This window comes from Giraffa tippelskirchi, chromosome 4 (assembly GCF_054371585.1).
Source record: "Giraffa tippelskirchi isolate mGirTip1 chromosome 4, T2T-mGirTip1v1.2.pri, whole genome shotgun sequence".
In the NCBI taxonomy this organism is placed as follows: Eukaryota; Metazoa; Chordata; class Mammalia; order Artiodactyla; family Giraffidae; genus Giraffa; species Giraffa tippelskirchi.
Genome location: NC_137278.1, coordinates 180,329,421 through 180,343,678, shown reverse-complemented (window position 1 = coordinate 180,343,678; position 14,258 = coordinate 180,329,421). Strand labels below are relative to the sequence as shown.

The 14,258-nt window shown below is 38.2% G+C and overlaps 1 protein-coding gene across 2 annotated transcripts in view; it reads left to right on the top strand.

Moving 5' to 3' along the window:
• IRAG2 (inositol 1,4,5-triphosphate receptor associated 2) overlaps window positions 1-14,258 on the top strand; it is a 189,644-nt gene that overhangs the window by 93,100 nt on the left and 82,286 nt on the right. Inside the window, exons 4-10 of one of the 2 annotated variants that reach the window (XM_081483726.1) lie at window positions 1,963-2,561; window positions 4,018-4,131; window positions 8,523-8,706; window positions 10,534-10,613; window positions 10,703-10,781; window positions 12,940-13,071; window positions 13,339-13,497. In XM_081483726.1, coding sequence (XP_081339852.1) covers window positions 1,997-2,561; window positions 4,018-4,131; window positions 8,523-8,706; window positions 10,534-10,613; window positions 10,703-10,781; window positions 12,940-13,071; window positions 13,339-13,497 — 1,313 coding nt within the window. In that variant the 5' untranslated portion in view covers window positions 1,963-1,996. The remainder of the gene's footprint in view (window positions 1-1,962; window positions 2,562-4,017; window positions 4,132-8,522; window positions 8,707-10,533; window positions 10,614-10,702; window positions 10,782-12,939; window positions 13,072-13,338; window positions 13,498-14,258) is intronic. The other variant, XM_081483728.1, reaches the window with a different exon arrangement.

The following is a 14,258-nucleotide window of genomic DNA, read 5'->3' as shown; positions in this document are numbered from 1 at the left end:
AATGGCTGAGTAATATTCCATTGTGTACTTTAAAATATTGTAGTGGTTTTTGCCATACATTGACATGAATCAGCCATGTGTGTACATGTGTCCCCCATCCTGAACCCCTCTCCCACCTCCCTCCCCATCCCATCCCTCAGGGTCATCCCAGTGCACCGGCCCTGAGCGCCCTGTCTCATGCATCGAACCTGGACTGGCGATCCATTTTGCATGTGGTAATATACATGTTTCAGTGCTATTCTCTCAAATCATTCCACCCTCACCTTCTCCCACAGAGTCCAAAAGTCTGTTCTTTACATCTGTGTTGTGTCTCTTCCGCTGTCTCGCATATAGGGTCATCATTACCATCTTTCTAAATTCCATATATATGCATTAATATACTGTATTGGTGTTTTTCTTTCTGGCTTATTTCACTCTGTATAATAGGCTCCAGTTTCATCCACCTCATTAGAAAATAGAAGTTTTTGTTAAGATTCTGGAAATAATAACTTTCAAACTCTTTGTAACTATTCAACTATTTATAACTATTCAGTTTATTGTAACTCTTTGCATAGATTAAATGTTACCAGTTTAGGCACAGTTTTGGATTTATTTCCAAGTTCTTTAGTTGCTGTCTTATAAGAAGTTGAGATCATGCTTTTTAAAGGTCATATATGCTGCCATTAAACAAAATTCTGCTGAAGTCAGACACTTCTTGGCACAGATCTTAGAGATGTGACCATCAGCAAGTTAGGTGATCTTTTTGAGCCTTAATTTTATTATCTGTGAAAAGAGGATATTTCTACACATTTGACAGGGCTTGTGTGAAGTTTGGACATTATGTATGCAAGATGCTTAATAAAAGGGATATTTATTAAGTTCTCAATAGATAAGAATCAGAGTAGGTACTCAAATGGGAGCTTTCATATCATCACCATCATTATATTTGATGTCTAAATGAAGAGCAATGTTGTCTACCCTCTCAAGCAAGACTCCATGGGTTCAAATGTGGACTCCAGCACTTATCTAAGGTGACTTTGGGTGTGTCCCTTAATTTCTTTGTGCCTGAAAAAGGAGATAATAGCAATACTTGCCTCATAGAGTTGTTTTAAGATGCAATGAGTTGATACACACAAAGAACTTAGTACTATGCCTGGCTCATGGGAAATATTTTCTATTTGTTAGTTATTATTTTTAGAAATTTGAGTCCCAAAGTTAAACATGTTGAAATCTGTTCAAAGCAATTGTTTAAATAACAAAGACCTATTGTATAGCACAGGGAACTATATTCAATGTATTGTAATAACCTCTAATGGAAAAGAATCTGATAAAGAACATATGATATATTTTAAGTTGGCCAAAAAGTTCATTTGGATTTTTCTGTAAGATGTTACAGAGAAACCTGAATGAATGATTGATTGATTGATTTGTTTTTGGTTGTGTGGGTCTTTGTTTCTGCATGCGGGCTTTTCTCTAGTTGCTGCGAGCAGGGGCTACTCTCTGGTTGAAGTGCTTGGGGTTCTCATTGGGGTGGCTTCTTCTGTTGTGGTGCACAGGCTCTAGGGTGTGTGAGCTTCAGTGGTGGGCTCAGTAATTGTGGTTCCTGGGCTCTAGAGCACAGGCTCCATAGTTGTGGTGCACGGGCTTAGTTGCTCTGTGGCATGTGGAATCTTTCTGGGCCAGGGATTGAACCTGTGTCTCCTGCAGATGAATTCTTTATCACTGAGTCACCAGGGAAGCTCCCAGACAAACTTTCTGGCCAACCCAATATATGTATAAGTGAACCACTTTGCTGTACACTTGAAACCGACACAACATCGTTAATCAACTATACTCTGTTTTTTAAAGCAATTGTTTTAAAGATAGTGGTTTAAAGACATCTTGATCCCCCCAAAGTTGGTTTGGTAATAAAAAGCCTATTGCTCGATTATTGTTAGGACAGTGCTAACTGAAAAATATGTCTACTTTTTGCCTGTACTTTAGCCACTTCCTCTGTCTCACTGGAGGAAAGTCAGCAATGGCCTCTGCAAAGAAGGTAGCGGAGAAGCGGCATAACCCCGTGGAAAGCATCTGTAGAAAACTGCGAGCTATCCAAAAGAGAGAAGACATTTCTGATCCCATCCAACAGATTATCAAATACCAGTCTAGCAGTTTTGACAGCCCACAGACTAACCCCAAGAAAGATTTTGAAGAGGTACTGAAGAAAATGATGGCTGCTCACATCCCTCTGCCCGACATGCTCTTCTCGAGTCCTGAGAAAGATGGCGCCTTCACTTCACAGTCTCAGATAGTGTGTCCAAGAACCCCATCCATTTCTCATCTCAGCTCTCCTGAGAATGCAACATACTCACTTATCCTCACAGGTTCTGAAAATATCTCAAGGCCGACATCACAGAGCTCCCAGAGTTATGCATCTTTGATACCACAGGTCATGAAAAGGGAGCTCTTTGCTAACAAGGATTTGACCAACTATTGTAGTGGAAATGATTTTAGTACCTTAGCACTTGACTTTGATTCCACCTCTGATCAGAGCTCTACTCCTCAGGATTCCGTGGTGAAAAAATTATCTCTGAATGAAGAGGGTAAATATTCATCTTTTAATGTTTGTTCTTTCAATAAACCAAGAAGCATATGACTGTGAGAGTGCTTGATCTAAAATGAAGTATGAAACTTGATGGAAGCATCCATCTTTCCCTTAAAATTTTCTTTTTCTCAACAAAAATCTTATATCTGAAACATCGGTATTTTCTATGCTTTCAAATATAAACCTGATAGAAATTCTAGATTATATTTTCAATCATAATCATTGGTATTTTTCTACTGACCTGATAACAAACTTTCTCCTGGGCAAATTAGAATGTCATGATAGGAATACATAGATATATGTGAGTTAAAATTCATATACTTCCAACGTGCCTTGCTGAAAATTAACATTTTAACAGTTTTCTCTGATTGTGTGTGAGAGAAACATGTAAGAAAGTGTAGCGCCAATAAGGTAGACCAGGGAACAATGTAAATTCTGTAGGCCAAGTTCAATGAAATTTTGAAATTCTGTTTTGGGAATTGCTTACAGAATCCCATGTATGGTAGGCCCTAAAAAACAATGTAAAATGATACATTTTGTGTATAGCTGGTGTTTAGTGTTTACTTTCCCTCTGTTTTCCGTAAAATATTCCTATTAGTGTTAACACTATTTGCTTTTTCACAGAGTGCTTTTTTTTTTTTACAGGTAAAGATAGATTTATTTCCCCCAATTGCATTATATTAACTGAAACCTATCCATTCTGGCACATGAATTTATTCAAACATATATTCTTCATAGGACTAAACTGTCTTAATCCACTGAGCACCTCATTATATTATACCACTTCCTTCACAGTGCCAGAAGTTGTAAGCAATATAACTAAAGTAGTATCCAGAAGTAACAACTTTTTTACTACAAATATTTGCGTACATTTCCTTGTATAAATGTTCAGTTCTCATCAAAAATGCAAAATTAACTTTATCTATTTCACTGTTCCAGTCATGTAATGTCAATCATTATTAACCTGTCATAAAATTGCACAGTGGCAATATCTTAGAGATGAAGATGTCAGTACTGGCAAGAATAGGGATAACGCGCTGAAACCCGTTCAACTTTCTCTATCGACTCTGCCAATGAAAAGTACCTACACGCGCAACAGAAATGAATCTCAATTTTGCCTTCTCTCTCACTTCACAGAGTGCTTTTACTATTACAGGACAATAAAGCTCAGTTCCCTCTTCATCTTCTCTCCTTTTATTCCACCTTTGTAAAACTTGAAAGGAAACATGAATAATCAAAGATGCTTCAAGACCACTTTTTTCTTGATCTATTCATGTTGAGTAACCAGTATTGTGGGCCATTCTTTATTTTAATATTTCAAACATACCATATATGTAAAAGTATCTGTTAGTCACTCAGTCATATCTGACTCTTTGTTAAAATTAAAAAAAATTAGCAACTAAGCATGTTAGCACATAAAAGCATCTGGATTTGCAAACTTTTTCCTCTGGTAGGGTGGAAACAAGGAACTGATGATGGCAAGGAAGATGTAACCTATAGCAACAACAGGACCTATGAAGAAGAGTTGCTTAGGAGTATTTTTAACGTATGTGACTCCAAACGCAGAGGTTAGTTTTCTGCTCAGATTTTCACTGATACTCATCCGCTCATTTTACTTTCTGTTGTGAGAGAAAGGGAAATGATTATGTGTGGTGCTCTGTGTATTTGTGTCTGTACACATGGGGGATGCAACCTAATTTGGGAGGGGGGATGCCTGTTTAGATGTTGGTTAATTTCTTTCCACCTGTTTTATATATTTTGCCAGAGTCTTGAATAATTTTACTGAGCTTATCGTCGATTTTACCAGCTGCAGTCATTGACTGGAACTATTTACATCTCATAGGTGTTGCCTCACAAGAAATACATACTTCATATACATAAAACCGCTGTACAAATTTAGCTCCAACTTTGAAGTCAATTTTAGGTTTTTCACTTCTGTTTTTCTTAGAGACATGCTTTTTTTAAAATTTCCGCAAGTAATGTTTAGCATGTCAGTGGTTCATGATCACTGTAACAAAATTAATACTATGGAGAAAAGAAAGGAAAAAAGAACTCACCAGTTATCCTGTTTCCCTGAGTAACCGCTGTTAAATGATTCATTGTATAAATGCTCCTGCAAATTCCTTGGTCAATATGGTTTCCTTTCATTTGGATTAAAGCTTTTTTATTATAGAAACTTTCAAACATATAGGGAAGTGGAGAGGGTATTATGACCCTTATATATATGTCGTAAATAATGATGTCTCATTTTTCCTCCACTTTCCTCTGCTCCGCTCTGGATTCTTCCTGTTGTTGTTCAGTTGTTGTTCAGTTGCTAAGTTGTGTCAAACTCTCTGTGACCAGCCCGCCAGGCTCTTCTGTCCTGTATCTCCCACTAAGTCTGGATTAGTTTGAGGCAAATCCAAGACATCATATTATTTCCTCTGTAAATATTTCAGTATATTCAAAAGATAAAGACTGATTTCAGATACAGCTATACAATGTCTTTAAAAAAGTTTTATTTTTAAATTATATTATTAGGATATAATTGTTTACAATGTTGTGTTCATTTCTGCTGTACAATGAAGTGAATCAGCTATTTGTATACATATATACCCTTCCTGTGGAGTCTCCCTCCCGCCCCCACATCCCACCTCTCTAGGTCACTGCTGAGCACCAAGCTGAGCTCTCGTGCCATACAAAACTTCCCACTAGTTGTCTATTTTACACGTGCACAATGTCATTTTTATGACCAAAAATGTAACGTAATTTTTAAATATCAAATATCTTACCAACATTCAAGTTTTCTCATTTGTATGAGAAATTTATATTTTCTTGAACAGTTTATTTGTTCAAATCAGTATCCAAGAAAGGGTTGTTCATTGTTATTGGTTATCTGGCTTATCTCTCTGTTCCTTTTTCATTCTTTTGTATTTTAAGTTATTTGTTAATGAAACTGGCTCTTTCATCTCCTCATTTTCTCCAATCTGAATTTTAGTGATTTGTGGCCATAGAAACACAGCCTGTCTTTTTGTCCCCTACATTCAGAGGCTTGATCAGGTAAATGTTTTATATCTTTTTTTTGGCAAGACTCTGTATAGATGGTGTATTTTGGTTTGTTTGAGGTTTTTTTTTGCCACATCAAGTGGCAGGCATGTGGAATCTTAGTTCCTTGACCAGGGATCAAACCCTCACCCCCTGCATTAGAAGCATGGAGTTTTTTAACCACTGGACCACCAGAGGAGTCACAGTATATGTAATTTTATTAAAAGACAAAACTATTTGAGAGTGAAGGCCTAGATTTATTCTTTCATTAGATGTTGTGAAGGTTAGTAGTTTATCATTCCTTCCTACTTTATCAGCTGGAATATCTATAAAGAGAAACTCTGCGCTGCTTACCAGTTTTATAAGGCTGTGGCTGAGTCTTGTTTCCCAAAGGAAAGGCTGGATAAAAGCTTGACTGTGTTTCTAATTGAAAATAAACTCCAGATATTCTGTCTCTTCACCCTGAAGTACACCAGTGTGTATTTCCTACAAAGAAGAACATTTGCTTGCGTAGCTGCAGAGCAATTATCCAAATTAGGATATTTAACAATGATACGATACTATTATCTAATTTAAATGTCTGTGTTCAAATTTGGTCTATTTCCCCAATAATATTCTTTATAGCTTTTTGTTTCCTGGTCCAGGATCAAATTCAGAATCACACATTGTGTTTAGTTTTCACATCGCTTCAGTCTCCTTATATCTGGAGTAATTCCTCAGATTCCTTGCCTTTTATGACTTTGAAATTTTTGAAGACTATATGCCAGCTACTTTGTAGAATGTCTGATATTTCCTCTTGATTATTCAGGCCGTACATTTTCACAGGCACACTACAGAAGTGATGTTATGCTTTTCCAGTACAATATACCAGGATTTTTAACTTTGATCCCTTGATCAGTGTGGTGTCTCCGTCTTATAAAGTTACTATTTTCCTTTATAATGTCTGTACAAAACAAATCAGTTGATCTTAGAAAGCAATGGAAAATTTTAAGCCAAAATGAGGGCTATAATCCAGGAACAGCCTTTCAGAAAACTCAGAGAACCGTTCCGCCTGTTAAAAGTCGGAGCATTGTTGAGACAGAAGGCTGTACATTAAATGGTGTACATATTATTAACAGTTTACACAATCCAGATCTAAGCATATAAGGTGAGTAGTGAGTCATGGGTCATCCTAGCTCCTTATAAGATTTAGAAGGAAGGTTATCTTTTTAGGGGTTGTCTTGTTGATGCTAGGATAATGTTGCTCTTTATGGTTGAGCGGGTATTTCTGCCGATGGAGATGTTTGGTTGATGCAAAATGCAGATACACAGTGCATAGTAGAGGAGAGAGGGGAGGACAAAGAGCAGAGAAAATGTTTAGGGCTTAAGTTTTCCTTGACTAGCCTTAGTAGTTTCATCTGGGCTCAAGTGGGGAATGATTTGCTTTAGGTGGCAGAATTCATTTCTTGCTCTTATAGGACTGAAGACTTCAGAGCCTTGCTGCTGTCAGCTGGACAGTTTCTTGCTAGTTGCACCTCTGGATATAGGAAACCCCTAATATGGCAGATTTGTTTCTTCAAAGCCGGCAAGGGAGTGACTCCAGCAAGATAAAAGTTTGAAAGTGTTAGTAACTAAGTCGTGTCCAACTCTTTGGAGACCCCATGGACTATAACCCGCCATGCTCCTCTGTCCATGGGATTTTCCAGGCAAGAATGCTGGAGTGGGTTGCCAGTTCCTTCTCCAGGGGATCTTCCCAACCCAGGGATTGAACCCAGGTCTCCTGCATTGCTAGGCAGATTCTTTACTGCTGAGTCACCAGGGAAGCCCTAGCAAGATAGGCACTGTGATCTCATGTAAGTCAATCACACAACCATATACATGTATATCCTGTCCCCTTCGCCATATTCTACCGGTTAGAAGCAAATCCCAGGTCATGCCCATACTCGAGGGGAGGAGACTACACAAGGTATAAACTTTAGAAAGCAAGGATCATAAAGGGGAAGCCTAGAGTCTGTCCACCTCACTGCCACAGTATGGTTGCAAAAAATTGTTTAAGAGCTTTTTTTTGGTCATTATTTTCTCCTTAAGGTATATGCAATATATTCCCTAAGTATATATGGGAATGTTCCCAGACTTGCTTTATAATCTGCTTTTTCTTACTTAATGATTTTGAGTACTTGTCTATGTCAATAATATATATTTTCTCTGTATATTGTACTTTAGGGGGATGTAGTATAATATATTTAAACAATATGTCTCAACTGGGTATTTTTTCTCTATTATAAAAAGCACAAAAATAACCATAATAAACCATAATGAACATTCTTATAGCAAAACATTTACCTGCACTCTTAATTAATTAATTTTGACCACTTCCCACAAGTGATTATTGATTACATTTGTGTGTGTGTGTGTGCATGCTCAGTTGCTCAGTCATGCCTGACTCTTTGGGACCCCATGGACTACAGCTCGTCAGGCTCCTCTGTCCATGGGATTGCCCAGGCAAGAATACTTGAGAGGGTTGCCATTTCTTCCTCCAAAGGATCTTCCCAACTGAGGGATCAAACCCTCGTCTCTTGTGTCTCCTGCATTGGCAGACAGATTCTTTACTGCACCATCTGAGAAGCCTTTTGATTACATAAATCTTTCCTGTTTGAATCTCACAACTCTGGGTAGTAGGCATCATTTCACAGATGAGGACACTGAGGCTCAAAGAGACTGAGTAATTTCCCCAGAGCCACACAGCTGATACAGTCCAGAGCCAAGATTCAACCCAAGTTGGTTAGACTCCAACCTAAGACCGGTGCTCTTTCTACTTTACGATGTCAATTCAGCAGGACTGCGAGGGTTATAAGGCACATTTCCAGGACCCAAGGGACCTGAACTAGTTAAGCACCTAAGAAAAAAACCAAACTTTTGCCACTTTAAAAACTAACTTGACTTTCTTCTTCCTAAGGCTTAGTCAGAGTCGCCAAAATAATAGATTATCTGAGACAAACAACTAGTCAACGTTCTGAAGATGATGGCCTTGAGGAGCTGTGGATCATGCTTGATCCTGGAAAGAGAGACGTGCATGTGAACCTGGAAACCTTCCAGGCCACTGTGAAGGAATGGATGATGGCTCACTGCAGAAACAAATGGTAATCATAGCCCCAGCAGGATGCATTTTCAGGTTCTGATTTAACAACTGATTACAATGAATGTTAATCACTGTTTTTTGCACTGATAGGAAACACTATCTGATAGTATCTTACTATTAATAGAAGAAATGAAAATCAAGAGAACATATTTTGTGCATCTGTTTAACAAAGGTTTAGAGGAATGACTCTATCCCATGTTGTCAGGGCGGGTGGAGAAACAGGCCTTCTCCTTGTTGGTGATGGTGCAAGTTGGCACAGCTTTTCAAGGGCAGTTTAGGAATGTGTGGCTTCCCAGGTGGCTCAGTGGTAAAGAATCTACTGACAATGCAAGAGATGCGATTTGATCCCTAGGTCGGGAAGATATCCTGGAGGAAGAAAATGGCAACCCACTCCAGTATTCTTACTTGAAAAATTTCACGGAGGCTGGCGGGCTGCAGCCCATGGGGTTGCAGAGAGATAGACATGACTGAGCGACTGAGCACAGCACAAGCATCAGAGCCTTAGAAATATGCAATGTGGTCAAATTATGTAACTTCAGGAAAGACAACCAATTGTATACGCTAAATATATGCAGAATGTTGTTTATAATTATGATAAATGTAAGCAAACCAAATATTTAATAGTACGTGGTTGAACAAATAAATGATAATACTTCCATACTCTAGAATCCTAATTAGTCACTCAAAATTATAATTAAATAAATATTTGACAGGAGAAATATTCATATGTATTTATTTTAAATAATTGGCCATAGAACTGTATAGATAGTACACTCCTATATTTGTTGAGAAATAAAAATATGCACAGGAAAAAGTGGGAAGGAATATACTCTAAAATGATTATCTTTGCATGAAGACCTTAGCTTCTTTGTCTTCTTTTCTTGTGAATTTTCTACTTTTCCTAAAATATTTAGGCTTGATTGTATAATACAGATATAAATAATCCATGGGTAAAGTGGAGTGAGGGCAAAAGAGAAAATTTATTGGAGATATAAATTTATGGGAGATATAAATATAAAACATAAGAACAGAAACTCAGAAATGGTGATGGGTGTGGATCTATTAATAGGAATAGTGAGAGTGACGACTGAGCTATTCTGCTCACTCATCTTCCAACAAACATCTCATGTTGAAACACAATAGGATGTAAATACAAGTCTAGAGGCTTTAGTAGCTGCTCCGAAGAGATTTATCTAAGGGTTTGTCAATTGCTAAGATTAGGCAGCAAAACTGAAACCATAATATAAAGACTCTTGGAAAAGAAATGATTGAAGTGTTAATATGTTTATTTGGGGATGTCCTGGGCAGAGGCCTGTGAATAGGGTTCCCCAAATTTTAGGAGTGATATGTTCCAAAGTACAATTAGTTCAAGTTCAACTTGGTTTTTCATGAGAAAGAGAAAAGAGCACCTTCAGTGTGCCCCAAATTATTAGCTGTTCATGCCTTTTCCTTCCTAATTCTCTAAGGCCCAAGGTCTTGCTGCCTCTACAAGTGTCCACTTAGTCCTCCAAATCATGTCAGCTTCCTAATCCATTGAGACTCCCATTGCCTGATTATAGCTACGTACATCATCACCTACTTATTTATGCATTCATATTCTCTTCTTCATGTTAGATTAAAGTTTATAGTAGGTAGACACAGTAGCTTATGTTTCTTTTCTATGACTGTTCAAGAAGTGTTGGGCTCCAAATTGTGGCCAAATGGATAGAAGTTTTTAAAATTCAGAAAGACCAACATCAATAAGAAAATACAGAGCACATCTGAGAAATTGGCTAAACTTTGATTTGACAAGGAATCCTAGCTCACTGGTTTTGTTTTTTGGCCACAGGGAAGGAGAGAATAGTGGATCAAGCAGCAGAATGGTTGATTCTGCTTTTGAACAGGACAGCATAAAATCATGCGAAGCAAGTATGTGTGTGTTTCTTCGGGATTGTTCTGCCACTTGCTTGTGATTTGGAGAAGTGGGTTTTTTAATAAAACTCTCATGTGTGTTTCAGTTAAGATGACCACAGATATAACAGATTCTTCATCACGGAACTTCAAGAGTTTGGGTGGAGACTTGCCTAAAGAAGTCTTGTAAGCATTCTTACTTGTAATGTTTTCTCAAGTACCTCAACTTTGCTTGTGTATTTTCTTATTTCATAGATCTATGTATTTTATTTTATTTCTGGGCTTCCCTGCTGTCTCCAACAGTAAAGAATCTACCTGCGATACAGGAGTTCAGTTCAGTTCAGTTGCTCAGTTGTGTCTGACTCTTTGTGACCCCATGGACTGCCCCACGGCAGGCTTCCCTGTCCATCAACAACTCCCAGGGCTTGCCCAAACTTGTCCATCAAGTTGATGATGCCATCCAACCATCTCATCCTCTGTTGTCCCCTTCTCCTCCCGCCTTCAATCTTTCCCAGCAGTAGAGTCTTTTCCGATGAGTCAGTTCTTTGCATCAGGTGGCCAAAGTATTGGAGCTTCAGCTTCAGTCCTTCTAATGAATATTCAGGACTGATTTCCTTTAGGATGAACTGGTTGGATCTCCTTGCAGTCCAAGGAACTCTCAAGAATCTTCTCCAACACCACAGTTCAAAAACATGAATTCTTTGGCACCGAGCCTTCTTTATAGTCCAACTCTCACATCCATACATGACTACAAGGAAAAACCACAGCTTTAATTAGACAGACCTTTGTCAGCAAAGTAACATTGGCAAAGCAATGCAGGAGACCCGTGTTCAATCCCTGGGTCTGGAAGATCTCCTGGAGAAGGGAATGGTAACCCACTCCAGTATTCTTGCCTGGAGAATTCCATGGACAGAGGAGCCTGATAGGCTATAGTTCATGAGGTCTCAAAGGGTCAGACATGACTAAGCAATTAACACATTCAACTTTTTTATGTATTTTATTTACAGTAAAGTCACTTAGCACTTCTTGTGTGTATGTGTGGTAGGGCTAACAATTTATTTTTAACTCTTAGCTATTATATCCCAATTGCATTAGAAGTCGTTTCACTAGGAACACAAATTATGAAAGATTATGAAGTGTCACATAAATGAACATTTTCTCACTCATGAAAACTTTATTCTTCTTTGACTTCACGTGTTTTCCATGGATGACAATTTCCATCAGAAGTAGAGTTATGACATTGACCTTAAGCTCTTTGGGAGATTGCTTTGTTTTTTTTTAGTTGGAGTGTAATTGCTTTATTATGTTGTATTAGTTTCTGTTGTACAATGAAGTGAATCAGCTATATGTATACATATATCCCCTCTCTCTTGGATATCCCTACCATCTCACCCATCTAGGTCATTTTAGAGCACCAAGCTGAGCTCCCTCTGCTTTATAGCAGGTTCCCACTAGCTATTTATTTTACACATGGTAGTATATATATGTCAATCCATATTACTTCTTTAATACTTTTAGATATGAATGAGAAAGGCTGTTTTCTGCTACACATGAGGTTAGATATTAAGGAGAAGTGACTCTGTTTTATTTTTATTTTTAAAAAAAGTTTTTGGCTGAGCCAACAGGGATCTTAGTTCCCTGACCAGGGATTGAACCCAAGTCTCTGCTTTGGAAGCTCAGAATTGAAGCACTGGACCTGTCCTTCCTTATTTCGTCTTTGCCACTTCAGGTTTATCTGTACAAAAAAAATGTGGACTAGGAACCATGTAGCCAACCTGTGGTAAACTCTAGGAAAAGATGGCAAGAGGAAGAGGAGGCCTGGGACTCCATGAAAAACGCAGTTCAGACTCTCAAATGGTTTATGATCAAATGTCAGGGCAAGCAAGACACCCACAAACATTAACAAGCTGTAGAAAATATTAGGAACAATGACTCCTAAATTGTGAGCTACAGGCTACAATGATAAAACTCTAGGAGTTGTTTCCTAGATAAAAGCCTATTGAAACCTGCCAAGATTTCTGACTGAAAGAATCCAATGTCAATATATTTCAGGATTTTCCATAAACCAAGCAAAAGTAGGAACTGTTCAGTGTAGATAGAGGCAGAAGTTGGGAGCAAAGTGAAGAGGAAGAAGCAAAAGCTGTAGAAGTCAATTTCACAAGTGGCAGATGCTAAGTATCTGGCAATTTTGGAAAAATCTTTGGTGTTATTGTAATAAGTGCTTAAATAAATACTGTGTATGTGAACTATGTTTATGAGTATGAATGAAGATAAAGTAGAAAATCTTCTTTACTTCTTTACTTATTTATTTATTGTTGTGCTGGATCTTTGTCACTGCATGTAGGCTTTCTCTAGTTGTGGCAGTTGGAGGCTACTCTCTGTTGCGGTGCACGGGCATCTCACTGCGGTGGCTTCTTTTTTTGCACAGCAACGGCTCTAAGCAAGTGGGCTTCAGTAGTTACAGCATGAGAGCTCAGTAAGTTGTGGCACGCGGGGCCTAGACTGGGAGGGCTGCGGCAGCTGTGGCCTATAAGGCTTAGTTACTCCGCAGCATGTGAAATCTTCCTGGACCAGGGATTGAACCTGTGTCCCCTACGCTGACAGACGGACTGCTAACTACTGGACCAACAGGGAAGTCCTCACAGGAATATTTAAGCTTGTTTGGGCTTCACCATAAGCCTTACTTTGACTGGAAGGGATTAGAGATGTTGAAGTTTATGCTCATTCATCCTTTTACCTGCAGAGAGGTGCCTGATCTGATTACCTATATAGCAGACCTGCATTTCAACAGGCAGAAATTGGAAGAGGAAAATAATAAATTGAAATTGGCATTAGAAAACTTGGAAGAAGCAAACAGAGAATTATCAGAGGACTGTACTGAACTGCGCCTTCAGTTAAAAAGGTGAGCCTTGGTGTGGGTACTGTGTCCTGGGAACTTTCAGTTCCTTTTCCTTTTTTTTTTTTTTAATAAATTTGTTTTTTATTGCGATACAAGTCACAAAGCAGAAGAGTCACCCTGTTAAGGTATACAACTAGTTTAGTGTTTTTTAGTATATTCACAAGGTTATTCACATGATCTAATTCCAGTTATTCACAAGTATATCCACATGATGTATTCACATGATATCAAGTATATTCACGTGATCAGGATATTTTCATCACTCCGAAAAGAAATCCCATACTGATTAACAGCCACTCCTCATGTCCTCTCCTCTCAGCCCCTGGCAACCACTAATCTACTTTGTATCTCTATGGATTTGTCTATTCTGAACATTTTCATACTCATGGAATCATACAGTATGTGACCTTTGTGTCTGGTTCTTTCATTTAGCATCACATTTTCAAAGTTCACGCATGTTGAAGCATATATTGCTGCTTCATTCTTTTTTATGACTGAATAATATTCCATTGTATAAATATACCTCAGTTTGGACATTTGGGTTAGCACTGCTTTTTGGCACTTAGAAAAGCTGCTCTCATGAAATTTATGTGCAAGTTTTTATGGGGTCATTTGTTTTCTGTTTTCTTGGTTATGTATCTAGGAGTGAAATTGCTATACTTTTTAAGACCTATATTTTGGTCTTCTCTGATAGTTCAGTTGGTAAAGAATCTGCCTGCAATGTAGGAGACCCCATTTCGATTCCTGGGTCAGGAAGATCCGTT